Source organism: Heterocephalus glaber, unplaced genomic scaffold (assembly GCF_053883595.1).
Source record: "Heterocephalus glaber isolate CG9 unplaced genomic scaffold, H.glaber_assembly_v1.0 deba00001442, whole genome shotgun sequence".
Lineage (NCBI taxonomy): Eukaryota > Metazoa > Chordata > Mammalia > Rodentia > Bathyergidae > Heterocephalus > Heterocephalus glaber.
Genome location: NW_028258296.1, coordinates 57,117,739 through 57,145,530, shown reverse-complemented (window position 1 = coordinate 57,145,530; position 27,792 = coordinate 57,117,739). Strand labels below are relative to the sequence as shown.

General features: G+C 44.3%; 1 protein-coding gene and 3 pseudogenes across 2 annotated transcripts in view; all 4 read left to right on the top strand.

Moving 5' to 3' along the window:
* LOC147827787 (NBPF family member NBPF12-like) overlaps positions 1-27,792 on the top strand; it is a 46,751-nt gene that overhangs the window by 2,015 nt on the left and 16,944 nt on the right. For both annotated transcript variants that reach the window (XM_087213391.1, XM_087213390.1), the window contains exons 2-11: positions 283-386; positions 1,523-1,683; positions 15,162-15,374; positions 17,291-17,390; positions 18,181-18,395; positions 19,279-19,333; positions 19,910-20,031; positions 24,491-24,703; positions 26,622-26,721; positions 27,512-27,726. In XM_087213391.1, coding sequence (XP_087069517.1) covers positions 1,656-1,683; positions 15,162-15,374; positions 17,291-17,390; positions 18,181-18,395; positions 19,279-19,333; positions 19,910-20,031; positions 24,491-24,703; positions 26,622-26,721; positions 27,512-27,726 — 1,261 coding nt within the window. In that variant the 5' untranslated portion in view covers positions 283-386; positions 1,523-1,655. The remainder of the gene's footprint in view (positions 1-282; positions 387-1,522; positions 1,684-15,161; positions 15,375-17,290; positions 17,391-18,180; positions 18,396-19,278; positions 19,334-19,909; positions 20,032-24,490; positions 24,704-26,621; positions 26,722-27,511; positions 27,727-27,792) is intronic.
* LOC110351022 (leucine-rich repeat-containing protein 58 pseudogene) lies at positions 1,749-8,664 on the top strand (annotated as a pseudogene).
* On the top strand, positions 20,038-21,726 carry LOC147827791 (mitotic-spindle organizing protein 1 pseudogene; annotated as a pseudogene).
* On the top strand, positions 22,850-24,471 carry LOC147827790 (ras-related protein Rap-1A pseudogene; annotated as a pseudogene).

Here is a 27,792-nt window from a genome sequence, read left to right as displayed (position 1 = left end):
GGATCCCCAGCAAATAGAACAGCTCAAAGTGCCAGAATGAAAGACCTGCAGACCCAGACTGGGGTAACATTTAGTGTGGTGGCTCTGCTGTCATCAAGGCATATGAGGGCTTGGGAAATTAGCTTTCACAGGCCTCAGTGTTTTCATCGGTAAGATAAGGGCTTCTTGTACCTCTCTTGGGCCTTCCACCATACTTTCCTCTCAGTCCCATGCATGTTTGTTGTGCTGTGGGAACTGTAGTTAAGACCTGATATTGTTTCCTATGCTATGTGTCTCCTATAGGAGCCTGAGTTGTGTCCATATCCTGAGAAACCAAAGTTGAAAGAGCAGATGGAGGAAAAGAAAGACAACACGTTTGCAGGACGAAATGTTCCACAGTGGAAAAGGTAATGTGGAGTAGGTAGAATCTGCAGAAGACAGAATAAGGATAAGTTGGAATCGGCAATTTCAGGAGAAGCTGAGGAGGGCCTGACAAGTTCCAAGCCTTAAAGGAAGGGCTGCACCAGAGCAGTGCAGTGTGGGAGAGCAAGGAAATCCATAGTGGATTTGTCTGCCTGCCCAAGGGGCTACACCATGTGGGCTTGGAGCAGGTTCATATCGCCCAGGAGCTGCAACTTGGAGAGAGGGAAGATGTGACTATGAGACCCTGCTCCAGATTCCAAGGTGGAGATCTGGAGCTGCCCTCGCAGTAGATGCCCACCAAATGAGCATGCAGCTAGAGGGCATAAACAAGGCTTGGAAAAGATGCCAACCTCCCTTTGTACCTTGAAGAGCTCTGCTCTGATGACATAGGTCCAGGTTAAGGGGACTTGTGCTTCAGTGTTAGACTCCTACTGTCCTCTTCATTCTCAGCTGAGACCAATCTGCACACTGACTCTCTCATACATTTGTTAATTGCTTAATTTATCTTACCCTGTGTTAAAAACCAGGGAGTCTAGATAGCAGTAAGATTTGCCTCAAGAAACCAAAGCACTGAGTGAGAGAACATAAGCATGTTCAACAAATGTGGTAGTTCCCTTGGGGTGGGCTCTTGTGGCCACATAAAACGTGACTAGATAGATCTAAGACTTCTGATCCTAATGACAAGGTGACTGAGCAGAGAAATCCCTGAAAACAGTCACATTTCCATCAGAGCTCCTGTTGTGAAATGTCATCAGGCATGGATAGTGTAGGGCTGGCTTGTGGGGGGTGCGGCATTTGTTGCATCCTGGGAGAAAGCAGAGCACCCTAGACAGGACATGTGGGAGGGAGCATGGTTGCAATGGTCATGGGTTGGCAACCACTTTTCTGGTTTCACTGAGTGAATACTACTGAGACTCTCCCCAGTACCTCATCCTGAGCTGGGAAGTGTGCAGAAGGAGATAAATGAAACATTATCCCGCCATTTGCAGAGTTCTGAGACTAGGTGACCAGCAGGTCAGGATAAGTGACAGTGACAGTGGGCTCATTGGAGGAAGCAGCCAGAGCTTTGTGGGAATACAACAGTCTTCATATTGATCCTCCTTCTGGTTGTTTCCAACAGCCAGGTGACCTGTCTCAGGGTAATGAGTCCTGACCGCTCACAATACTACCAACCCTGGGGGCTCCATGTTGGCTGACAGCAGTCCCACTGCCCAGATCTGAGACGAAGCTGATAACATCTGCAGTTCCTGACTATGTGCTGGCAGCTGGAGAAATCCAGAGGTAAAGTTGGTAAGATGTGTTAGTTCATCATTGCTGAAAGTATCATAGTCTACTCTGTTAAGTACTCAGATAAGTACTTTCCAGACTTCATTAGTCTTTCTCCCAACAAAGTGAATTCAATACTTGCCATATTCTTAGAACTGGAGTCCTTGTGGTTTTGCCCTCAAATTTCAGATCAAGTATATTGGAAGAAACTTAAGCAATTTCTACAGTGGTAGTAAAAACGTAGTGGGGAATGTGTGCCTAAAGTCTTTGATTTCTTTATACTCAAGTAGTTGATACACAATGAGTTTTGTACTCTTAGAAAATAAGCTAACATTACTGCTTTGCTCCTCTTTTTATACTGCCCATACCTAAAAAATGTAAACTCTGTACTCATCTAAGGAACTTAGGTTCTGAATTAGTTAGGCTCAGTGAACGTATTTGCTGAGGCCCTGTGTGTAGAGCATTGTGCTGGTCACACAGGGGAGTACAGAGGGAGGCTACACCAGTCCTTGCTGAAAGGATCTTAGAATGCCTTGTCAGATTCATCCAGGGTTCTTAGTGGGTGAGAACATCTACAAGCAACTCTGATAGGCCCAGCTTGTCACTGAAAGGGGAGATGACAGTGGAGGCAAAGACAGCTCTGGACTCTACCTCCTGAAGATTTAGGACAAATTTAATCTGGAAAATCTCTTCCAGAAAATGTCCCTCAGTTGAAGGTTTACGAATACTTACAGGGGTCCCCTCTGTGGTTTCCACTCAAGGATGACATTTACATAGGAGCAGAAGTAAAAGAAGGGTCACACACAGGGACTGGAGAAGACTGGACACAGCCTGGTTAGGCAGGACATCTCCAGCAAGGTCAAGATCTTGTTGAGAAAGCAAATCAAGAGGAATTCAGTGCGGGACTGGGATTCATTGTCATGTAGTGAGAGAATATTTACTACATTTTAGCGGCACCTAATGACGTCTGGAGAAATCATCCCCCAAGTGACCCCAGTAGGGGCCCTGTGTGCCAGATAACAAAGACAGCAGTGATCTCACAGAAACACGAGGTCCTTCAAGCACTTAACCAAGCTGGGTGAAAGGCCATGGCTTGGGGATCAAAAGAGAAAGCAGATCCCAGGATAGGTGACACTGGAAAAAGCAAAGTAGTTTATCCAATGACCAGATGATGGTGGAGAAGGCGACTCTGGAAATGAGCTGGCTCAAATTAACATTATGACTTAAAAATATGGTGTGTGTACAAATGCTAGATAAAAACCATGCATCTAGGGCCCGGGGATTTAGCTCAGTAGTTCCGCTGCCTGCCTTGCAAGCGCAAGGTCCGGAGTTCGATCCCCGGTACCAAAAACAAAAACAAAATGCATCTTCTGATGTCCACTCACTCTACATGAGATATGTCCTATATTCGCCTGGGCCAATAGTGACTTTTCCAGTGCAGGTCCAGAATCAGAGCCTTACTTCCATCTCAGAGGCAGTGTCATTCTGCAGCAGAACTGGAAGACGGTGTGGGATGAAAGAGGCAGCTGTTAAAAGTGGTTGGCACCGGCCGGGGATTTAGCTCAGTGGTTTCACCGCCTGCTGCGCAAGCGCAAAGACCCGAGTTTGATCCCTGGTACCAAAAAAAAAAAAAGAACCAAAGTGGTTGGTACCATCTTGCTCCCCTCACTGGGACCTGTGTACTCCGTCGCCCTGACCCCACCTGCTGCACCCCCAACTGAAGCAAGTCTGGAAACTAACTTGGAAAGCACTGGTAACATGAGCGTCTCTGCTGACGACTCAGGCTCGCAGAGCCTAGGTGGTGAGGGCAGCTGGTCAAGTGAGGAGGTGGGGCAGGATATCCCGGCTTCCGGTGCCGCCCTCCTCCCACCTCAGCTTTAGCGTCACTGGGCTCCACTGCACATGCGCGCCGGGGGTTGGCACAGCCTCGGTCTCCCGCTCTAGATCGAACTACGAAGTGTGAAAGGAATTCAGCCCCAGGTCCACAGCTTTAGCTGAACTCACATGGATCGGCTGAGCAATGCTCAATGGCAACTTACGATGGACCCCTTCAAAATATTGGTGAACTGAATGAAGACATAAAAGTACAGTCAGGGGCTGGGAATATAGCTCAGCAGCATAGCACCTGCCTGGCAAGCATGAGGGCCTGAGAACAATCCCAGGTACAAAAAAAGCAGGAGGGACCTATCGTATTTATACTTCTTTCCAAAACAGTCAATACGTACACTTAAGTTTTGAACATAAGCCATTTAAACCACATGGACAGCTTGGAAAGAGATGTTGTGGGGCCAGAAAAAAAATCCATAAGTAACAAATATGAACGTGGTGTTTGGTAATGTTTTTTTAAAAAAGAAAAAATGAACCAAAAAACAGGAGGACATTAAGAACTAGTAATGACGGAGTTCAGGTTCCGGGGCGCAGTTCAGGCTCCGGGGCAGCCGGGATGGAGCAGGCTGGGGCAGCTGTGGCCGTGGCCGGAGAGGCCGAGCTGAAGTGGTTCCGCCTCAGCGTGTCCAGTAAAACGCTGGAATTCGAGCCGGAGGCGCGCAGCGCAGAGCGGCGCGGCTCCTGCTGCCCCATAACCGTCTGGTGTGGCTCCCGCGGGCGCTAGGCAGCGGCTTTCCTCACCTACAGCTGCTGGACGTGAGCGGCAACTCGTTGACCGCGCTGGGACCCGAGCTGCTGGCGCTGAGCGGCCTGCGCACGTTGCTGGCCAGGAACAACCAGCTCGGTGGGCCGGGCGCGCTGCCCAAAGGTGGCCAGTCGCCCCTCAGCCGAAGTCTTCAGGTGCTCAGCCTCAGCGGCGACTGCGTCCAGGAGATCCCCGCCTCGTTGCTGGGGCTTCGCGCGCTGCAGACCCTCAACCTGGGCGGCAACCAACTACAGAACATCCCGGCCGAGATCGAGAACTTGCAGAGTTGAGAGTGTTTATATCTTGGAGGAAACGTCATCAAAGAAATCCCACCGGAATTAGCAAATCTGCCTTCTCTGAATTACTTGGTATTATGTGACAACAAAATCCAAAGTGTGCCTCCTCAGCTTTCACAGTTGGGTTCACTTCGTTCCCTCAGTCTCCACAATAACTTGCTGACATACGTGCCCCGAGAGATCCTCCACCGTATTCATTTGAAAGAGTTGAGCTTATGAGGAAATCCACTGGTTGTTCGTTTTGTTAGAGATTTAACCTACCACCCTCCAACTCTCCTGGAATTAGCTGCACAGACCATTAAGATGCGAAATATTTCCTACACTCCCTATGATCTTCCTGGGAATCTTCTTAAATACTTGAGTTCAGCCAGCAATTGCCCAAACCCAAAGTGTGGTGGAGTCTACTTTGATTGTTGTGTCAGACAAATTAAATTTGTGGACTTCTGTGGGAAGTACCGCCTCCCGCTGATGCACTACTTATGTTCGCCAGAATGTTCTTCCCCCTGCAGTTCTGCTTCACACAGCTCCACGTCCCAGAGTGAGTCTGACTCGGAAGACAAAGGTAGTGTTGCTGCACACAGAATGCAGAAAGTTCTTCTTGGTTGAACACAAGCGCGGGGTGTTGTGAAATACTAAAAAACTGAGCAAGGGTGATTGTAAAAGAGCTTCGAGTTTAAAGTTGATTATCTTCATCTTGAGTGTCCATGAAAGAGTTGGTGATGTTAAGTTTCATCTACCATTTAGCAGGAATGAGTTAGTTTCCATGTTTGGATTCTTTTAATATAGCTTACTCTGAATGGCGGTTCAAATTTGGGTTGGTGGCAGTTTCACTCAAGTTTTGCACGAATCTCTCAGCAGAATGGTACATTCTGAACAGTGTTATACTAAGCCATGAGGACTGTAATTGGTGGTGATTGAGATGAAAGAAATTATCAACGCTGTAATTATTAGCAGAGTTGTCATTGGGTTTCAATTGAACACTATACCATAAATGGGATTCACTCTCTCCATGTGTTGCCTTGTGTGTTTAGATTACAGACCTCTTCATGTGTGCTAACAGCTGGTTACATAGGACCTAACCTTTGTGACCGGCTAAGTGGTAAAGTAAGGAATGTTAGTTTTAAATGGGATGTTTTACTCTTTTGTTCTCCTTTGAAAACAAAGGAGATTGATTGTTAATAACTTTAATCCACCAGTGACTGTAACAGTGCCTTAATGCTAGCAAAGTTATAGAAGGTTATTCAAGAAAAAGTGCCAGAATAACCCCCTCAAGGATAAGGCTCATGATGGAACGTTCCACCTCACGGTCCTCAGTCTACATACAGAGGTCTCCGATAAGCAGGGCCTGAAGTGGGCTTGCTTTAATTAGCTACCATAAAAGAATGTGCGAAACAAAAATACCTGTTCAATCAAGGAGGGATCACAGAGGGAAGGCTAGTACATGTTTGTCCCAAGGAAGCTAACAGGATGGCCTTTCCCCTTGAAGAAACCCACTTTGGAAAAGAGTTATGAGGACCCAAAGAACCTTGTGTGTCTCCTTCCTGGTCATCTTTACATGGGTAATGGACAGGGAAATCAGGAGTGTGGTCTGTGGGAATCTTGCAGAGAACCACAAAGAGATGGCATCTCCATACCATTCACAGTGAGCCTGACTTTCTGTGAGTAGGTGGAGCCAGAGTGGTTTGTGATGACATGCTGGTAGTGGCCCTCATGCCCAAAAGTGACATGACAGAGGTGCAGGATGGTGGTGTACTCCATCACCTCTCCATCCTGAGCATGGACATGGGCAAAGTTCTCCATGTCAGCGTTGGCCAGGACCTCATTGTCCTTCTTCCAAGCAAAGGTCATAGGGGAGCTGCTGCTGCTGGCTGCTGAGCACGTGAACCGGATGTCCTTGCCCACCACAGCTATGGTTGTCTCTGGCTGGGTGATGATCTGTGGCTTTGGGAAATCATCTGGGGAGAGAATGGCCAAGTGTAAGGTATCCAGGCTCTTAGTACACAGAGGACCAGCTGCTATCCAAGGTAATAAGAAACCAGGTCAGAAACCGAGCAGAGACAAGATCTTCCATGGGCCCTGTCCATCACCGTAAGTGGCGTTTCAGTGCTTAATTGATGAGCAGTGATGAATGAGACAACTACACCAGTGTTATTTGCTTGCTTTTACACATAAAACACACAGAGGTTCCACCAGTCATGACTGCGTAGGTCTTACTCCCAAAGCATGGGGCCTGATGAACTTCCAAAACATCAGGACTTCTAAAAATCATACCTCCATTAAAACAATGAAAATACCTGCAAAAATGGCCAACAACAACTTTTCACATTTTTGAGAAACCAGAATGCTTTCAACAATCCATGGTATGTTGATTCAAGAAAATGGCTATATCTCAGTAAGAAAAGTGAACTCTCTGGTGTTTTCATTTATCCTAAGTCAATCCCTCTCTCCCCAAGTCCACGGAAGTTTGAAACCCAGCAGCTAGAGTGCTTAGAGCTCCCTGAAAAGCCCCACTCATGAGATTTGCATTTATTTGACCTGATGTAATATGCTCAGTGGAGGGTGCTTTGTCCCCAGGCATCTAGTGCAAACAGCAACCACCATTTAATTGCACAGCTGTCCAAGGTGACTATACTACCTGGGGCAAAAGAGAGGCTGGCCAAGAAACTAAAGGAATATTAGGCTAATGAAAAGGTCCAACAGCTTCTTGGGAACCTAGAAGGCCACATATGCATGGGCAGGGCTCTGCATACTCAGAAAAAACCAGAGGAAGTCCTTGTTTCTCACTGTGGCTGAGCTTGAGGACCTGCACAGGTAAGAAGTGGCAGTCCACCCCAACACACAGAGACTCTGGGTAGAGAATGGTAGGCTTCCTGGTCAGTGTTTTAGGACTTCTATGTCCAATTATTAGCTAATCACTGAGCTAACCAAGCAGGAACTCCAGTATCTATACAGAATAAGTTTTATAACACTTGTCCAGGACAAGACACTAAATAATCAATAAACTGGTAGAGAACAGAGAAAGAATCTGATTTCCAGATATGCCACATTATTTTCTTTTAAATAAAATTTTCAACAACAGTCAACAGAAACTGAAGAAACCTAGATCGATCAGGGACTTAATAAAAAAGACTACATGAGTTCTTATAAAACTGTACCAAATATAAATTGCAGCATTTAAAAGTATAGTGAATGAAATAAAACAATTCACTAAAAGAGCTTGATAGAAGAACTGAGCTGCAGAAGAGTCAGTGAATTTGAGATAAGTCAATGGAGAATATCCAGCCTGAGAAACAGAAAATGAGAAACTTGAACAGAACCACAAAGACTTGGGCAACAGCATCAAGCATAACAACATACAAATAATAGTCCAAAAAAGAGATTGAAGAAAATGGAAAAAATGTATTTTAAGAAACAATAATGTAAACTTTCCAAATTGGATGAAAAACATGCACCCAAGAAGTATAATGAACTCCAAATAGAATGAATTCAGAGAGCCACATCTAGATGCAGCACAGTCAAGCTCAAAGGCAAAGAATTTCGCATCCAAGTATTCCAAGATGAGACACATTCAGGGTAGTATGGCTGTAAACAAAGGGAAAGAATCTTGAAAACAACAGTAACTGATGTAGCAGTTGATTTCTCATTAGAAACTCTGGTGGTCAGAAGGCAGTAGGAAGATATATTCAAAGTACTATCTATTAAAAATTCTGTATCTAACAAAACTATCCTTCAAAAATGAAGGAAAAATTAAAATACTTCCAGATTTATAAAACAATCTGACAGTGAGAATTTACCATTACGAGACCTATTCAAGAAATACTTCCAATTTTAGCTATCACGAATTGTGCTGCTATGAACATGGGTGCACATATATCACTGTGGTATGATTCTCATAATTCCTTAGGATAGACATCTAGCAGGGGAATAGCTGGGTCAACCCAATTGCCCATCAACTGGAGAAAATGTGTTTTTTTTATAAAATGGAGTATTACTCAGCCATAAAGAACAAGAAACTAGAAACATTTTGAAAGTGTAAATAAGGACTAAAAGGTGTAATAGATAATGTGAAATAGGAAGAAAAGGTGCAAAGGGGAAGGGGAAGTGGGGGGTGGGGGAATGGAATTAATATGAGAAAAAGAAAAAAATGGAAACAAAGTCTTAGTAGACAGGGAGGGGTGGAGGGGTTGAAGGGAGGGCAGGGGAATGGGTAAAAAATGGGAACCAAGATGGATTATGTAAAGGTGCAAATTTCTAATGATGAATGTCATTATATTGTATACCTTAAATGTACCAATAAAATTAATTTTAAAACATAAAAAAAAGGAAAAAGTGCCAGAGCAGTGTACATACTGACATATTATGCAAAACACTTTAAAGTATACATTAACAGAACTAGAACTAGGTTAACAACTGTGTATCTAACAGCTGAACTCATGGCCATCATAACTTCATTTTTTTTACGTAAATGTAACTGATCCCTTGTGAACAAACTGCTTTTACACTTAATGGAAAGCCACAATCCTAATCTGTTCATTGTAAAACAGAACATTAGTTTTTAACAGAAAATCCTAGAAGCTAGGAAAGCTTCTTTGTATCTTGCATTAAATAAATGGGGGGAAAGTTTAGAATTTTAAATAATCAAATGTGACTCTTTTATGTGTTAGTACTAAATGTAACTTTCCCTACACTTTAAGAAAAAAAGAAATGAACTAGAAAAACATGACAGTGGAACAAAATGAAGTTGAAAGCAGGGATTACTGTGTTCATGCACAATAGAACAGTTTCCAAAACTAGTTTAATCATGGAGGATTTTGAAAATAAAATATTGATAAACTTTTAAAAAATACGTTGTACTCACAGGGGAAAAGGATTCACAAATTTTTGCCATTAAAAATTATCAATTTTTTGTTAACTACTTTAATATAGACAAAATTTAATAATAGTGCAACTATAAGTTGCTATTGTAAAATACATACTAGTAGTCAACCCGTAATAATGTGATGGCTAGTTGGTAAATGTTAAATGCAGAGTAATATACAGATCAGATTGCATTAGAGCATCTGGTAATCTCTTAAAGGGCACACACTATTTCTTAAAAGCCAATTGTATAACAGTGTTACATATAGGTCAAGTTTTTTAACATAGTTTTTTGTTCTAGAAGAAAGTGTAGTATAGGGTAATTCAGGGTTTGTGTGTTTGTCTGTTCATTCGTGAAACATGAGCATTTCATGACTGCAGTTGTGAAAGACTGCTATAGTGAATCCCTTTACCTTTACCTTGTTATAATGTAGTAAGGTTTTTTCTTTTGATTCAGAAACTTAATGCCTATATGTATAGAAACAGTCTAATGTGTTTCTGTTGCTTAACAGTAATACATGGGTGATTATATCAGAAAAATAGAAATAATAAAGTTTTTGCTTCTTCACTTGGGCCATGGAAAGACTACAAATTTATGAAAGATACATCTGACTTAGACAGTACCTAAGTGACAATCCTAAAACGTTTTGTAGCTAAGTGACTTAGTTAGATGCATAAAATATTTTCATGGAGAATACTTTATAGTAAAGTAATAGAACCAAATTTTTCTGGCTTACATGTGCCTTTACCTTATTGACCGTCAGCTTAACCTAAGCAACAGCTTGAGTAATCTAAGAATCAGTCTTTGTAAAATAACTAAGTAAGTGTGTAAATATAACAATCTTACTCAGCCTTTTCAGCTTTCTTGAAAGATGGTATACCCCTTGATCTTTTACAGATGTAAATATTCTAACCGGAAGTAGCTTTAGCTTGTGCCATATAGTGTAGATACATACTGTATGTGGAACAAAATGTTTATTATGGTTCAAAAGTCTATTATCAATATGTAGCTATCTTTGATAATGTTTAATGAAATCTTTTAGCCAATTTTATCTTTTTTAAAATCTTTGACCTTACCCTTCACAAAAGCTGCTAATAATTTCTGAGATGTTCCTTGTTTCTATTCTTCACCTTCCCTTTTCTTATAAATGTTTATAGAAATTAGAAGATGAGACAGATGCAAGGGACTTAATCATCCAGAAACAAGAGAACCAGCTTCCAAGTCATACAGCAGACTATGTATCTAAAATAGTAGTCTCTCTCTTTAGTCATGTTTGTGTTTAACCACAGTTGATAAACTTTAGTTTTTAAAAAAGAGATTTGTCAAATAAGTTTTTGATATTGTTCCAGTTGAATGATTTTACTGAATGAAACTGTTGTAGAAAAATCTACTTAAGCAAAAGTATTAATCTGTGAAGAATGGAATTCTTCTGTGCTAATATTTGCAATTGAAATGGGTACATTGTGCATTCTTAGTAGTCTTTATTCCTAGAATCCAGTTCTGTCTGCATCACCAAACTGAGTCAGAGAGATAGTCCTAGAGCACAAGAAATAGGAAGATAAGCTAATATGAAATTTTGATTCCAAGGTTTCAGGGACTGACTGGCATAAGGACCAAGCTGGTCAGGGTTCTCAGTATTCCTTGTATTTGAATAGCAGAGATTGATCTGAAGGTGACTGTTTATATTTTACTTCTAAATGTATTCAAAAGGCATCTATTGTTCGAAATTTTGTTTAGTTTTGTTTTTTGAGACAGGCTTGCTTTGTAGTTCAGGCTGGCCTTGAACTCATGGCAATCCTCCTGCATCAACCTCCTCCTGAGTGCTGGGATTAAAGGCAGACACAACCACACTTGGCTTAAAATTGTTGATATTTAGAATTTTAAGTCATTAGATTTGAAAGTAAAGATTTGGACTGTAAACTGCACCTCAGATTTGAGAAACTTTTGTTGAAGCCACAAAAGTATGGCTGAATACTGCAAATTCTATCTGATATTGTAAATAATCAATTTCAAATAGAAAAGAAGGAACAGTCTGAGTGCTAAAGCATTAAACAAAATCATTAAAAGCAACAAAGACAGGAATAGAGATGTCATCAGCCATTTAGGAATATCTGTGAGTCAAGAAAGCTCTTCATAGTAATACTATAAGTTGTTTTAAAAATGAAGTTAAGTGGCCTACTACCATCCAAAAACTTTTACCTCTAAATATATTCAATGTCTGCTGTTGGGAGTGTCATATCCTTCCATAATGGAGGGCCAGTAAGTAGGAGGATTTTCTCACAGCCAACTTTGCTTTTCCCAAAGGGAGAAAATAGTACCTCATTAATCTGGAACTTATGGTTCATCAATTAAGCCTTGGTTAATGTTTACCTGTTCATTACCTTAAAAAAGAAAAACAAGTAAATAGTACAAATAAAGTTTGATCTTTGAAAGCATTTTGGCAGGTGCTATTTACATATAAAAATAATGGTTATTTAAAATCTTCATATGGCTCATTATAGAAAACTACCAATTGTATTATTCATTTAACTGTAGTTATGAATACCTATTTGTCCTAGATGATCGTCTTATACAAAAGTAGAGATTTTACTGTGTCCTTACAAATATTACTCTGTTTAATCCAAAATACTACATAATGAGCTTTTAAGTTTTGCTGGGCATTTAACCACAGTAAAGGGTATTGTATAGGTTTTAAGGCAACACAACCTGTAATAATACATAGTTCTGATTCCTGCATAGAAAAGTCCTCGACCTTCACTATCTCCATGTAAAGCACTCTTATATAACATTAATGAATTTAATATCATATAATTTTCTGTTTTCATTATAGTCATTTTTTTTTTTTTTGGTATCAGGGATAAAACTCAGGACCTTGCGTCTGTGAGGCAGGCGCAGTGCCACTGAGCTAAATCCCGGGCCCTAGGCATGATTTTTTTAAAGGCAGCATGCCTTCATTTGTAGTCATAAAGTATGTATCTTAAATCCTACTCTCAGCCTTTAGTTTTGGGAACTGTATCATTGAATATGTTATTTTTGACAGCCCCACAATCTTTTGCACATCACTGAAGGACTGTGATCCTAAGAAATTCTTTGCCTAAAACAGGACCCAGTGTATGAGCATAGGCTTCTGGGGCGGGAACTCCAATTAATTTACTACTGTTACAGGAGGTCAGAACCATAAAGATCAGGGTCCCCTGAAATAAAATCAGTGATGTATTTTCTTACGTATTTCTTTATTTTAGAAAGTTTGTCTGGTAACACCAAAGGATAACAGCAGGTCCTAAGCATCTTCATATTTACAGTATCATATGAAGACATTGTTACTCTGAGGCCTGGCATGTTGGCTACTGCTTTTCTTTATAAGTTGAAGGGGTAGAGGTTAATGTTTTAATACATTGTGTGTGTAAATAACTCAATTCTTTTTATATTTTTCTTGGTCCATATTTTCTAAGAGTAGATGTTTAAAAATAGTTCACTAACAAACATTACACATTATTTGAACACTCACAGGATAATGTCAATTTGGGTGCTACTAGACTTTTCACTTAGCATTAATCAGTCTCAGTAATGCATGTAGGGGACAGTATTCAATCTAGTATGCATTAAATCTATTAGTTAAATGAACAGTATTTATATACTGTCATGCCAGAAAGCCATGGCAGAAAGACCATCCATCTGCATTCAGCAGAACATACTTTGTTCCTTTGGTGTGAATAATTGGATAAAATTGTTTTATTCAAAATTCCAGCTAAAGGAAGAAACTGGAATAAGATTGACATTATTGTTGCCAGTATTCCAAAAACATTACTAAATTGATTCTGCCTGTAATTGATGTTTGAGAATTATCACTAATTTAAATAACATTGATTACTAGCTACGAGAAAAGACTATTAACTTTAACCCCACTTTACAGCATGTGAAGACTTGTGTTGAAGTTGTTGTGTTCCAAACTCACTTTGTATTTGTAAGAAACAAAAACAATGGGAGAAAATTTTAGAATATCCAATATTTTAATTTTTCATAAAGTTTCAGACTTTAGAGTATCAATAAAGGATACTGAAAATATATTGACTTTTACTTTGTGCAAATTACTATGTATGATCTGATATCTTCATTTTCTGTATTTAAAGCTGTGTGAATTAGGAAAATCCTATAAATATATAGTTAATTAAAAGTTAATGGTAAATGAATAACTCTGGTATGATTCAACAATTAAGTTTTATTTTCTCGATATAGTTTATTGTCAAATTTATATATTACCTTATAATGGTAAATGCTCTAAAAAGGATATTTAAGCTACTTCAATTTTAGTACTTTCCCCTCACCTCCCAGGACATAACAGAATATTGTAATCTTATACCAATGTGTGTGAATTTTGCCTTATTAAACATTGTGCCTTATTTTATTAAATTGTTTTGTTGGAATCCAATTCTATATTTTGGAAAAGTAACCATTTTTTGTTTTTCTGTGGCTTTTGTTGTGTTTGGTACCGGGGATTGAACTCATGACCTTGCACTTGCAAGGCTGGTGCGCTGCCACTGAGCTAAATCCCCGGCCCAGTATGTTCTTAATTAATAAGAATTTACTTTTTAAAAGAATTCTAAAATCCTCATAATGTTTATATTTGCATCTTACTTTTATATCACCGTTTTTCTGTATGTTGAATTTATTCAATACATGAATTTGTAAATTAAAAAAAGAAGTAGTAATGACAAACTTCACTAAGAAATTATGAGAAACCATAGTTGTTCCAGGGACACAAAGGAGGCAAGAAAAAAATGGAATTCAGCAAGAATAATATTAATAAAGGATTTTCTTTGTGTTTTTTTTGTTCTATACATTTTAATGGATTTCTGAATAATGGCAAATACCCCTAAAGTATCATGACAGTTTTACAAGTGCATAGTTTCACAATTTCAATATGAGAAAAAGCTTTAAAATCTGCATTAATGAGGGTGGATGGGGTTGCCCATGCCTATCATCCCAGCACTCAGGAGGCTGAGGCAGGAGGATTGATTGCCTTAAGTCTGAGGCCAGCATGGGCTACATAGTGAGTTCAAGGGCAGCTTGAACTACACAGTGAGAGCCTGTCTCAAAGAAACAAACAAACAAAACAAAACAACAAAACAAAAGAAGATCTGCATTCATGTTAAGGAAATAGAGAGGTGACTTCTGGACAGCCCTGAAGAAATATATGGGAAATGATTTCTACTTTGATAATTTTATACATGTATAAGAGTGAAAAAGATAAATATGCACGTGGCTTTGGCAAGAGGTTGGTGGTACCGAACTAAGGGTAAACGATTGAAATCGGTGGCAGAGGGGGAGCGACCCATCCGAGGTGGCCTCCCAAAGAGAGCAGGCAGCCTGCATGGCCGCAGGCCCAGGCAAGGGGAAGTGATGTCACAATGACCTACCACCATGTCACCACCTTCTAATTCAGTTGCTGCAACCGCAGACCGTTACCCGGGAAACCGTGCCCTTCGGCCTCACTCTCAGTGGAGTCTGGGCTACGGGCAGTGCCTTCAGCTCTGAGCTCTGTGTTTTTCCTTCATTTGTATTGTAAAAAAACTTTGAATTGTTGGGTGTTGAACAACTTTTTCTCAACAGTAAGTTGATACCTTCAGGTACTGTCATCCTCCAGTCCCCATAAACCTATTTGATACCATTTAATGGTAACTCCTCCTGTGTTCGGTTTTCCCCACAGCCCCGAGTGCCACCTCTTTTGCCGAGGATGCCTCCCTGGAGGCCCCCGGCAGCCCTTTGTGTGATCCGAGGGTGGAGATGAGCAGCCTGGAGAGCAGCCAGGAGTCCCGCTGTCCGCAGGAAGACAGCAAACAGGGACTTGAAGACCTCAAAGAAAATTCTCACTCACTGGACTCTCCTGCCTCCATCCTGGCCAAACTGCTAGAGAAATACAGTAAGTCCCACGGCTTCATAATCACCAAAGTGATGAACGATCATTTGGTTTCTGTCTGAGAAATGACATGAACGCTCTCCTAACTTGATTCTTCTCTTCCCCTCATGAAAACAACTTTTATCCCACATGCTTAGAAATGTGGAAGTTGGATTTTGCCCTCTACTTGCTGAGGATGGGAAAACCAAGGCTGACAGCGTTCAGCACTTCTCCTAGTTTACAGTGAGGTGCAGGGTGGGAGTAGGCGTCAAAATCCCCATTATTGACTTGTGGGGCAGGCATGGCAGTGTCTGCTTTCCTCAAGAATGCCCACGCCATTTTTATTAGGGTTACGACTGTACCCTATGAGGTCCCGCAAAAGACACGTAATGTCACCGTTGGCCCAGTGGTCTGGGACCACTGGTCTGCCACCCCATCCAAGCCTCTCTGGAGTGCTAGTTGGCAAAGCCCCGGGCTGACCATGCTGGGGAAACATGGTGATAGTGCACAGCAGATGTTTAACATGGGCTATGGAAGACTCCACTCCTGACTGAAACTGGCGTCCATAATTGTCACCATGGAGACCAGAGACTGCCCGGTTGGTGGGGTGGTCGTACTTCCTGAGGCACAGGCTCCTCTTAGGAGAACCTGAGGGCCTCTTGACAGTCTGTGGCAGTTATTTCTGGGTCATCGGGGAATCTGTAGCATCTGGTTTGTCTCTCCCTGAGCCGGTGAACTTTGCGGGACGTGGGAAAGACAGCAGGGCCAGGTGGACCTGGAAGTTCTCAGCTATGAGACCTAAGGTGGGAGTGAGAACAAGAGTATGTGAAGGAGACCATCGGCCCCAGTGAAACCCAGGCCCCTGCACAGGGCCGGCCTCCCCCCCACCAGTCAGCCTGCTGCAGGTGTGGTGAGAGGGGCTGAGGTGACTGAACAGGTCGGAAAGAACAGAAGGGGTCTGCGCACCTGTGAGCCCAGAGTTCCCTCACGGACCTGCAATTTTTACCTGACCAATGCACTGGCAGCGTTTTTTCAATTGCCAAGGACTCTGAGAGGAAAGTAACAACTGAACCATGTCAGGGATGTGGAGAGATTTGTGGTGGGAAAGGACAAGCTGTGTTTCATTCCCATCTTCCTTCAGACTTAGGCTATAAGTGCAGGAAAAACTTTGGAAGGAGATTCAGAGGAAAGACTTCCCCTGAGGTCCTGCGTGGCCACAGTGTGCGGGGCGTGGGTGCTGGGCTCGGCGGCGGGGCCCTGGGGTAGGTTTCTTGTCTTCCCGGCCCCTCGCGAGCCTCTGCCTTTCGCACGGTCTCAAGCAGTCTGAACCCACTTCTTTGAGTTGTGGCGAACGTGTGAGTGAATTCTGGTAAAGCCTCGAAACAGATCCTGACACAGAGTAAACGGCACAGTTCCTCGTTGTTCCTTGTGCCCTACCACAAACTTAGTTGTTGTGGGGATTTATTTTCAGGTGGCTGTTTTCTTTGCATTAGGTCTTACATGTGTTTTCAGATAAGATTTTCCTATCTTTGGAAAACCTGTCCTTTGCTGAAATCCTAACCCAAGGGAACTGTCAGCTCTGATCCAAGCGCATCAGACGTCTCTGCTTCATGCCCAGCTAAGCGTTTGAATGAAGAGGCTCAGGGCGTGACAATGACAGTGGCCCTGGATTCAGAGCACTGGCTTCTGCCTCTGCTTGTTGTCTGTTGAATCGTTCACCAGTTAACTTGCCTTTGAGCTTCACTGTCCTCACCTCTAGACTGGGGACCAGCAATGTTGTGTAGCTGAGCAGTTGGGCAACAGAAACATGGCGCCCCACACAGAGCCTGGAAGGGAGGCTGGGCGAGTCCTCGGGAGGGACGCTGCTCCTCCTCTTCAGGCAGTGTCTCCAGGATGATGTCAGGCTGTCCGCTGAGGCTGCTGGTTGTGTCTTTTCTCAGAGTTTCTAAACCTCAACGTCCCTGAGTCTCTCCCGAGGGAGAAGCAGCCGTGTGAGGCGGAGAAGCAGGAGGAGAAGGTGCCACTATCTGCGAAGATCAGGTAAGGGGTTTCCATGCCGGGCAGGTGGGTGGGAAGTGGGAAGCTCAGCCGGGAGAAGCAAGAGCAGTCTCCAGCCAGCAGAGGGGCAGAAAGCCAGGGCAGGCACACGTTTCACAATATTTTACAGGACAGGGAACACAGTCATGGTAGATGATGAAAGAACATCGTGATAGTCCTCCTTTGCACTTTGAAAAAACAACTGAGCACAAACTCACATAAGAAAACATTGAGAAATGAAACAACAGTGTGAGAATTGGTGTAGTTCCCACCTTTGGTGCTGTGCAGTCACCACCTCGCTGACTCTTCCTCAGACCACCTCCTGTCTCGTGACGCCTGTCAGCCTTTGGAGCAGAAGAATCTTCTGCTCCTGAGCCTGTGCAGCTCTGGTTCTTTCTTCCTGCATTTAACCCCGCCTCTCTCTGGGCCCATCTAAGGTTGTGGCATGGTGTCCCAGCACGGAGCAACAGTGTCTGTGTTGACACAGGAACATCCGTGGTCCCCCGAGGATCTGAGAGGGCATCTTTGGGAAGGAGATTCAGGGAGACAGACACCTGGCTGACTACGGGAGAGAAGATGAGGGGAAAGTTGTGAGATCCTACAGGAGCATTTTCTGACCCTAAGGAAACCTTTGTTTTGTCTTTCTCGACTTCATTTCCCCCAAGCAGGTCACCAAAAAGGTGCCTCAGTTCTGCTTCAAGGGCTTCTCGGCGATATCCTCGAAGTCTCTGTCAACGCCCATTTCATGTATTTTGCACCTCTCATGTTTATCTCTTTGTCGTGTCCCACTTAGGGAAGCCAGGATCCTGATTGAGGATCGGAAGCAGAGACTGTTCCTGTTAAGAAAGCAGTCACAACGTGGCCGAGAACTGTCCATTCACCCCAGTGACCTTCTCACCAACCCCCTCGAGTTGGATGACCCTCAGAGTGACCAGGGGCAGGGCCTCCGAGATGAGCTCGTGGAGGTGTGCAGGCCGGCGGAGCTCATTGCTCACAAGCCGAGTGCTGGTGAGAAGACCGCAGGCATGATTTCACTGGGTTGCTTCAAGGTCCACAGCTCTGGGGACACGAGTTTGGGTGTCGATGTCATATTCAGAGGCATGGCAAAATCAAGGCCACCTGAGTGGGAACACAGGAGACAGAGTCACAGGGTGGAGGACTTAGCAGTCCACCTGTGTCCTTTCCTGAATGAAATGTGATGGGGTGAGGAGGGAGGCAGCCTCCATCCAGTGTGAAACCAGAGAAGGCAGATGTGGCAGGAGGGAGCTTTTTTGAGAACTAAGAAGGCAATTTCCCCACTCCTGGTCTCATGCTTTCTTCATTCCTGTGGTTGATCCACCATTTTGTTCTAAATTTCCACCTCTATGACCTATATAGAGTAAATGGGCCAATGGTATCCCTAGATGTCTTGTGTGGGAAGGCAATATTCAATAAAGCACATAGGGGTTGGTTCTGCTACTTGACACAGCAACAGGGATGAGGGAAATGTTGCTCTATGCTTTAATGCCTTTCCCAAGCAAGCAATGGTGAGATGCTGAGCCACTGGCCCTGCAGTCCTCCTCCGTGGCAGGCGGGACACACAGCTGTAGGAGACCTGGAGTGGCTGATATCTCTAGTAGGTGTTCATCTGGGTGGCACATGACCTTTTTTCTTTGCCCATTTAAATTCAGTATTTGCCATTAAGGAAACCCTCAGATCAAGGCCACCTAGGCTCCGGGTTTGGATCTGAATCCAAGGCAGGCCATTGGCCTTAAGACAAATGTGAGACCTTCCTGAACCCACACAGACAGACACAAGGTCTGTCGCTGCACCTGGTAGGCCACTGTGTTTCTATCAGCAGGTGAGTAGAGCTGCCTAGAGTCTCAACTGGCTGTTTTCACTTTGTTTGTAGATGAGCCCAAGCACGAATTGAGGGAGGAAGACTCAGTGGGATCACCGGCCCCCAGGTAACGCTGATCAGGGGAGGGGGCATCATGCACACTATGGAGAGGGTACCGGACAATGGACATAGTCAATGGACATAGAACCACTGCTGGTGACACTGGCTTCATTCACCCACCCACACTGCAGGGCCTGCCGGGTAGGTGTCCTGTTGGAGTCCATCCTGCTCAATGGGAAGGACCCGGGATCAGAAACCTCCCGGCTTTTCTGCAATGATTCATTCCCTTGTGGTTCACCAAGAGTTTGCCTGAGATGTTTGTGTTCTCGGCGTGCTTTGCCTTCACTTGATGGAGGGGTTTCCTAGCAAGTAAACAAACTCCCCATCCCCAAGAAACCTTCATACCCTGTCCTAACAGGAACAGAAAGGTGATGTTGGTGTCTTTAAATAGCTCAGGAGCATGTGTTCCCTGGGCCATTCCATGCCAAATAGAATAGGAAAAGAAGAGGCCACTGTCCATCAGGAAATGAGCTGTGTCAAACTTGGAAGGCCTTGTGGGCAAAGTCTCACAGAAATCTGCCTCAAAGTGCTCACCACTATCCCTAGGCCATTTCCATTCTAATCCCTTCTTCTGTCCCATCAGCGACCATCAAGGGAACCTCCTGACCCAGGAGCACACTGAAAAACTCCAGGAGCACGACTATGCGGAACAGTGGGCTGGCGGGGACGAGCCAGCCGAGCGGCTCCTACATGACCCTCTGTCAGGTGAGGGGTAATGGTCCTGGCTTCCATGAGTTTCACTGAGGTCCTGGCTCACAGCTGGCTCACAGCTGCTTCAAAGTTGCATTTTCCCAGCCTTCTCTTGCCCCTAGACGTTTGGGCCACAGCAAGATCATGACTTCCTGGTAGGATGACAGAGCAGGGCACAGGAGGGAGGAGCCAGTGTGAAGGGACAGGAGGCAGTTAGCTGAAAGGAGTAAAGCTCTTGGGAGCACATTCGTGTTTCTCAGGCGCTGTCCTGGTTCAGACTTGGCTTTGCCAGACGTGAGGAAGTGGTGGATGGGATTTCAGAAGAGAGGTGTCCATCTCTTCATCCCCAAATGGCGACAAATGTCTTGCATCCTAGCTATGGTGAGTGACATGGAGGAAATTCCCTAATTCCCCTCAAAAAGGCTAAAGTCCTTTTATGGGAGGTTGGAGGACTCTGATGCAGAGGAACCCGAGGGTGGGAGTGTTGGTCTACACTGAAAAACTTCCACATGGCGGGCACTCGTGGAGAACTCCGCAGAAGCTGCCCTGGCTGTGCCCTGTGGGCTGACCAGTACAGAGGGGCTTAGGTCACGGCTGTTTGTCCTTGTCTTAGAGAAGGGAACTGGTTCTATGTGAGAGCTCTGATGTGACATGCAGTATTGGGATTGTTCACCAATCTTGTGGCATTAGGAAGGACACAGTGGGAAATATCTGGTGGGAATCTAGGAAAGGATATGGTATCCTGGGAAGAAAAGGCTTTGTAACTGTGTCCTGTGTCTGCCCAGAAAAGGCCATGATGGCAATATACAAGATCGAAGATATTCTTCTGAAGAGTGAGGAAACCAAAACAGATAGTTTCTTTGAAAACAAAGTATAAGGGCCAGGGATTTAGCTCCATGGTTCCGTTGCCTGCCTCACAAACGCAAGGTCCCGAGATTGATCCACGGTACCAAATAAAACAAACAAACAAACAAACAAAGGAAGTATGGGGCCACTCACGTGGTAGTCCGTTTCTTCTACCATGGCACATAAATATTCATCTCTATACATTTTAATGGATTTCAGAGTAATGGCAAATATCCCAAAAATATCATGGCAGTTTTACATTTGCATAGTTTTACAATTTTCACTTGAGGAAATGCTTTAACATCTGCATTCATGATGGTGGGTGGGGTGGCCCACGCCTGTGATCCCTGCACCCGGGAGGCTGAAACAGGAGGATTGCCGTGAGTTTGAAGCCAGCCTGGCCTACACAGTGAGTACAAGGCCAGTTTAAACTACACAGTGAGAGCCTGTCTCAAACAAAACAAAACGAAACAAAACAAGATCTGCATTCATGCTAAGGAAATGGGGAGGTGACATCTGGCCAGCCCGGAGGAAATATATGGGAAATGACTTCTACTTTGACGATTTTATACACATATAAGAATGAAGAGGTCAGGCCCGGCTCCTGCCTCCCTCTGGGTGCACCATGGGGAGCGGCAGTTTGGCCGGAGTGGCGGCGGCGGCGAACCTCAACGTGGTGAGGGAGGCCATGGACGTTTCGCTTGAGAGTTCAAAAATTTTGACTACTGGTTTAGATATGGAAACTCTGTCTATTTGTGTACGACGTTGTGAACAAGGTATTAACCCAGAAGCTTTATCGTCGGTCACTAAGGAGCTTGAAAGGCTACTGAAGCACTAAAGGCTGCTGAAAATACGACAAGCTGACTTTCTGGAGAAATCTTGGTATGTCAAGCTCTGCAAGAGGATTGGAAGGTTGCATTATCGTCAAGAATGTACAGTAAAATGGCTGCATGCAGCAGTATAGACAAAATTTTCCTTTTAAAAAGAATTATAAAACCATAGGTTTATAAATCAATGGAAAGTGACTTACAGAGAACTATCAGATGTGTTTATATCACATCTTACTCATTTTTACCCTTGAAGTTTTAACTCATCAAAGTTAATTCTAGAATAAATTTTAGAAAATTTAGGATAGAATTGGTTCTGTTCCTGTAACAGAATCTCAGTGAAAAATTTTCTTTGCAAAGTTAAAAAGGATTTCATCAGATTTTACTGTTTCTTAAATTTTAAGCTTTGTTAGATGCCATTTAAATAATGGTACAAGAATTTACTTTTCAGTAGCATTTCTTTTTGTTCAGATGCCTGAATGATTTCAATAAGACTGAGCAATATTGAAATAGCCAGCTTCTCTGACATTTGAAAAATAAATGTTGGCTTTTGGCTATTTCAACTTTTCATATATATGGCATCTTTACCAATTAAACTGAAAAGTCTTTTGGCAGAATGAGTTAAAAGACAGGACTTGTGATAAGCGTTTAACTGATAAACATGGCAAATACTGTTATTTATAAAATCAAAGAAAACACTTCTCTCAAACTCCAAATTTTGTGTATATTTGGGGGCTTTAAGAGTTGATGGTTTTATTTATGATTTTGTAGATTAATTTATGTATGAAACAAAGTAGGAAAATATACGGAAAAATGATTATGTTTACAGAGAGGACTTTCATGTCTCACATTTCTTAAATGTAAACATATTTTTAATGCACACTTAAGTAATATTTGAGAAAGCAAACAAAATAACAAAAGTGAAGTGTCACGTATGTGTCAGCTTTTAAAATAAAGCCGTTTTGGTGGAAAAAACAAAAAAAGAATGAAGAATGATAAACGTGCACGTGGCTTTGGGAAGAGGTTGGCGGTACCGACCCAAGGGTAACCAACTTTGAAAAGAGTGGCGGAGTGGGAGCCACCCCCTCAGTGGCGGCCTCCCAAAGACAGCAGGCAGCCTACCTGGCCACCCAGCTCAGGCAAGGGGAAGTGATGTCGAGATGCCCTTCCACCATGTCACCCCCTCATTCCATGGGTGCAACTGCAGACCTTTACCGGGGACCCTGTGCCCTTCTCCCTCCCCCTGGCCAGTGTCTGGGCTAAGGGCAAAGCCTTCAGCTCTGAGCTCGGCGCTCTGCGCTTTTCCGCTTTTATCCTCAGGAACTCTCGGGAGAGGGGCGGGGCTGGGGACGGGCCCGCGAGCTGCGTGCGCGCGCGCTCTGGAGGTCCCGCCTCTGCCGCTCCCCGGCTGCCGCCTTCCAGGAGGCGTGGGGAAGTCTGCTCTGACGGTCCAGTTTGTTCAAAGAATTTTTGTTGGCAAATACGACCCAACGATAGAAGAGTCCTACAGAAAGCAAGTTGAAATAGATTCCCAACAGTGTATGATAGAAATCCTGGATATAGCAGGGACAGAACAATTTACAGCGATGAGGGATTTGTATACGAAGAATGGCCAAGGGTTTGCGCTAGTATATTCCGTTACAGCTCAGTCTACATTTCATGATTTACAGGATTTGAGGGAAAGATTTCACGGGGTAAGGACACAGAAGATGCTCCAATGATTTGGGTGGGCAATAAATGTGACCTGGAAGATGAGCGAGTAGCTGGCAAAGAACAGGGCCAGAATTTAGCAAGACAGTGGTGTAACTGTGCCTTTTTAGAATCTTCTGCAAAGTCAAAAATCAGCGTTAATGAGGTATTTTATGACCTGGTCAGACAAATAAATAGAAAAACACCAGTGGAAAAGAAGAAGCCTAAAAAGAAATCATTGCTGCTCTAGATCTGAAGTCAGCAGCAGCTCTGAGCCAGATTATAGGAATGAAGAACTGTTGCCTAATGGGAAACTGCCAGCATTCCAGACTTCAAAAAATAAATCTGAAGAGGCTTCTCCTGTTTTATATAGTATGTGAAGAATTTAGATATTATATTGGTTTGCACCAGTTCCCTGGAGAAAAAAGTTGCTCTGTGTATTTCTCTTGGAAAGTAAGACAATAGCATTTCTCCTTTGCAATAGCAGTTATAACAGATGTGAAAATAAACATACTTGACTCTAATACAATTATACTAAAGAGCATGGATGCATTTCAAGTGTTAGATACTGCTACTATAATTAAATAATTTCATATTGACCTTTTTATCCTGATTCCTAGCTATAAGCACTAAAAAGTTGAACCATGATACTTTATATCTGTAATGATATCAATTATGGAATTTCTCCACCCACTGCAGCAGATAACTTTTTTGAGTCATTGACTTCATTTTATATTTTAAAAATTATGAAATATCATCTGTCATATTCTAGTTAAAATTGGGCATAATGCTTTGGAAAAATGGGTCGTTTATAGGAAAAAACCGGGATAACTGATTTCTATGGGTTTCAAAGCTAAAATATATAATATACTAAACCAACTCCAATATTGCTTCTTGTGTTTTACTGTCAGATTAAATTACAGATTTTATAGATGATTAAATCTTAGTACATTAAAAAAAAAGGAAAAAAAAAGAACTTTGAATTGTTGGGTGTTGAACAACTTTTTCTCAACAGTAAGTTGATACCTTCAGGTACTGTCATCCTCCAGTCCCCATAAACCTATTTGATACCATTTAATGGTAACTCCTCCTGTGTTCGGTTTTCCCCACAGCCCCGAGTGCCACCTCTTTTGCCGAGGATGCCTCCCTGGAGGCCCCCGGCAGCCCTTTGTGTGATCCGAGGGTGGAGATGAGCAGCCTGGAGGGCAGCCAGGAGTCCCGCTGTCCGCAGGAAGACAGCAAACAGGGACTTGAAGACCTCAAAGAAAATTCTCACTCACTGGACTCTCCTGCCTCCATCCTGGCCAAACTGCTAGAGAAATACAGTAAGTCCCACGGCTTCATAATCACCAAAGTGATGAACGATCATTTGGTTTCTGTCTGAGAAATGACATGAACGCTCTCCTAACTTGATTCTCCTCTTCCCCTCATGAAAACAACTTTTATCCCACATGCTTAGAAATGTGGAAGTTGGATTTTGCCCTCTACTTGCTGAGGATGGGAAAACCAAGGCTGACAGCGTTCAGCACTTCTCCTAGTTTACAGTGAGATGCAGGGTGGGAGTAGGCGTCAAAATCCCCATTATTGACTTGTGGGGCAGGCATGGCAGTGTCTGCTTTCCTCAAGAATGCCCACGCCATTTTTATTAGGGTTACGACTGTACCCTATGAGGTCCCGCAAAAGACACGTAATGTCACCGTTGGCCCAGTGGTCTGGGACCACTGGTCTGCCACCCCATCCAAGCCTCTCTGGAGTGCTAGTTGGCAAAGCCCCGGGCTGACCATGCTGGGGAAACATGGTGATAGTGCACAGCAGATGTTTAACATGGGCTATGGAAGACTCCACTCCTGACTGAAACTGGCGTCCATAATTGTCACCATGGAGACCAGAGACTGCCCGGTTGGTGGGGTGGTCGTACTTCCTGAGGCACAGGCTCCTCTTAGGAGAACCTGAGGGCCTCTTGACAGTCTGTGGCAGTTATTTCTGGGTCATCGGGGAATCTGTAGCATCTGGTTTGTCTCTCCCTGAGCCGGTGAACTTTGCGGGACGTGGGAAAGACAGCAGGGCCAGGTGGACCTGGAAGTTCTCAGCTATGAGACCTAAGGTGGGAGTGAGAACAAGAGTATGTGAAGGAGACCATCGGCCCCAGTGAAACCCAGGCCCCTGCACAGGGCCGGCCTCCCCCCCACCAGTCAGCCTGCTGCAGGTGTGGTGAGAGGGGCTGAGGTGACTGAACAGGTCGGAAAGAACAGAAGGGGTCTGCGCACCTGTGAGCCCAGAGTTCCCTCACGGACCTGCAATTTTTACCTGACCAATGCACTGGCAGCGTTTTTTCAATTGCCAAGGACTCTGAGAGGAAAGTAACAACTGAACCATGTCAGGGATGTGGAGAGATTTGTGGTGGGAAAGGACAAGCTGTGTTTCATTCCCATCTTCCTTCAGACTTAGGCTATAAGTGCAGGAAAAACTTTGGAAGGAGATTCAGAGGAAAGACTTCCCCTGAGGTCCTGCGTGGCCACAGTGTGCGGGGCGTGGGTGCTGGGCTCGGCGGCGGGGCCCTGGGGTAGGTTTCTTGTCTTCCCGGCCCCTCGCGTGCCTCTGCCTTTCGCACGGTCTCAAGCAGTCTGAACCCACTTCTTTGAGTTGTGGCGAACGTGTGAGTGAATTCTGGTAAAGCCTCGAAACAGATCCTGACACAGAGTAAACGGGCACAGTTCCTCGTTGTTCCTTGTGCCCTACCACAAACTTAGTTGTTGTGGGGATTTATTTTCAGGTGGCTGTTTTCTTATGCATTAGGTCTTACATGTGTTTTCAGATAAGATTTTCCTATCTTTGGAAAACCTGTCCTTTGCCGAAATCCTAACCCAAGGGAACTGTCAGCTCTGATCCAAGCGCATCAGACGTCTCTGCTTCATGCCCAGCTAAGCGTTTGAATGAAGAGGCTCAGGGCGTGACAATGACAGTGGCCCTGGATTCAGAGCACTGGCTTCTGCCTCTGCTTGTTGTCTGTTGAATCGTTCACCAGTTAACTTGCCTTTGAGCTTCACTGTCCTCACCTCTAGACTGGGGACCAGCAATGTTGTGTAGCTGAGCAGTTGGGCAACAGAAACATAGCGCCCCACACAGAGCCTGGAAGGGAGGCTGGGCGCGTCCTCGGGAGGGACGCTGCTCCTCCTCTTCAGGCAGTGTCTCCAGGATGATGTCAGGCTGTCCGCTGAGGCTGCTGGTTGTGTCTTTTCTCAGAGTTTCTAAACCTCAACGTCCCTGAGTCTCTCCCGAGGGAGAAGCAGCCGTGTGAGGCGGAGAAGCAGGAGGAGAAGGTGCCACTATCTGCGAAGATCAGGTAAGGGGTTTCCATGCCGGGCAGGTGGGTGGGAAGTGGGAAGCTCAGCCGGGAGAAGCAAGAGCAGTCTCCAGCCAGCAGAGGGGCAGAAAGCCAGGGCAGGCACACGTTTCACAATATTTTACAGGACAGGGAACACAGTCATGGTAGATGATGAAAGAACATCGTGATAGTCCTCCTTTGCACTTTGAAAAAACAACTGAGCACAAACTCACATAAGAAAACATTGAGAAATGAAACAACAGTGTGAGAATTGGTGTAGTTCCCACCTTTGGTGCTGTGCAGTCACCACCTCGCTGACTCTTCCTCAGACCACCTCCTGTCTCGTGACGCCTGTCAGCCTTTGGAGCAGAAGAATCTTCTGCTCCTGAGCCTGTGCAGCTCTGGTTCTTTCTTCCTGCATTTAACCCCGCCTCTCTCTGGGCCCATCTAAGGTTGTGGCATGGTGTCCCAGCACGGAGCAACAGTGTCTGTGTTGACACAGGAACATCCGTGGTCCCCCGAGGATCTGAGAGGGCATCTTTGGGAAGGAGATTCAGGGAGACAGACACCTGGCTGACTACGGGAGAGAAGATGAGGGGAAAGTTGTGAGATCCTACAGGAGCATTTTCTGACCCTAAGGAAACCTTTGTTTTGTCTTTCTCGACTTCATTTCCCCCAAGCGGGTCACCAAAAAGGTGCCTCAGTTCTGCTTCAAGGGCTTCTCGGCGATATCCTCGAAGTCTCTGTCAACGCCCATTTCATGTATTTTGCACCTCTCATGTTTATCTCTTTGTCGTGTCCCACTTAGGGAAGCCAGGATCCTGATTGAGGATCGGAAGCAGAGACTGTTCCTGTTAAGAAAGCAGTCACAACGTGGCCGAGAACTGTCCATTCACCCCAGTGACCTTCTCACCAACCCCCTCGAGTTGGATGACCCTCAGAGTGACCAGGGGCAGGGCCTCCGAGATGAGCTCGTGGAGGTGTGCAGGCCGGCGGAGCTCATTGCTCACAAGCCGAGTGCTGGTGAGAAGACCGCAGGCATGATTTCACTGGGTTGCTTCAAGGTCCACAGCTCTGGGGACACGAGTT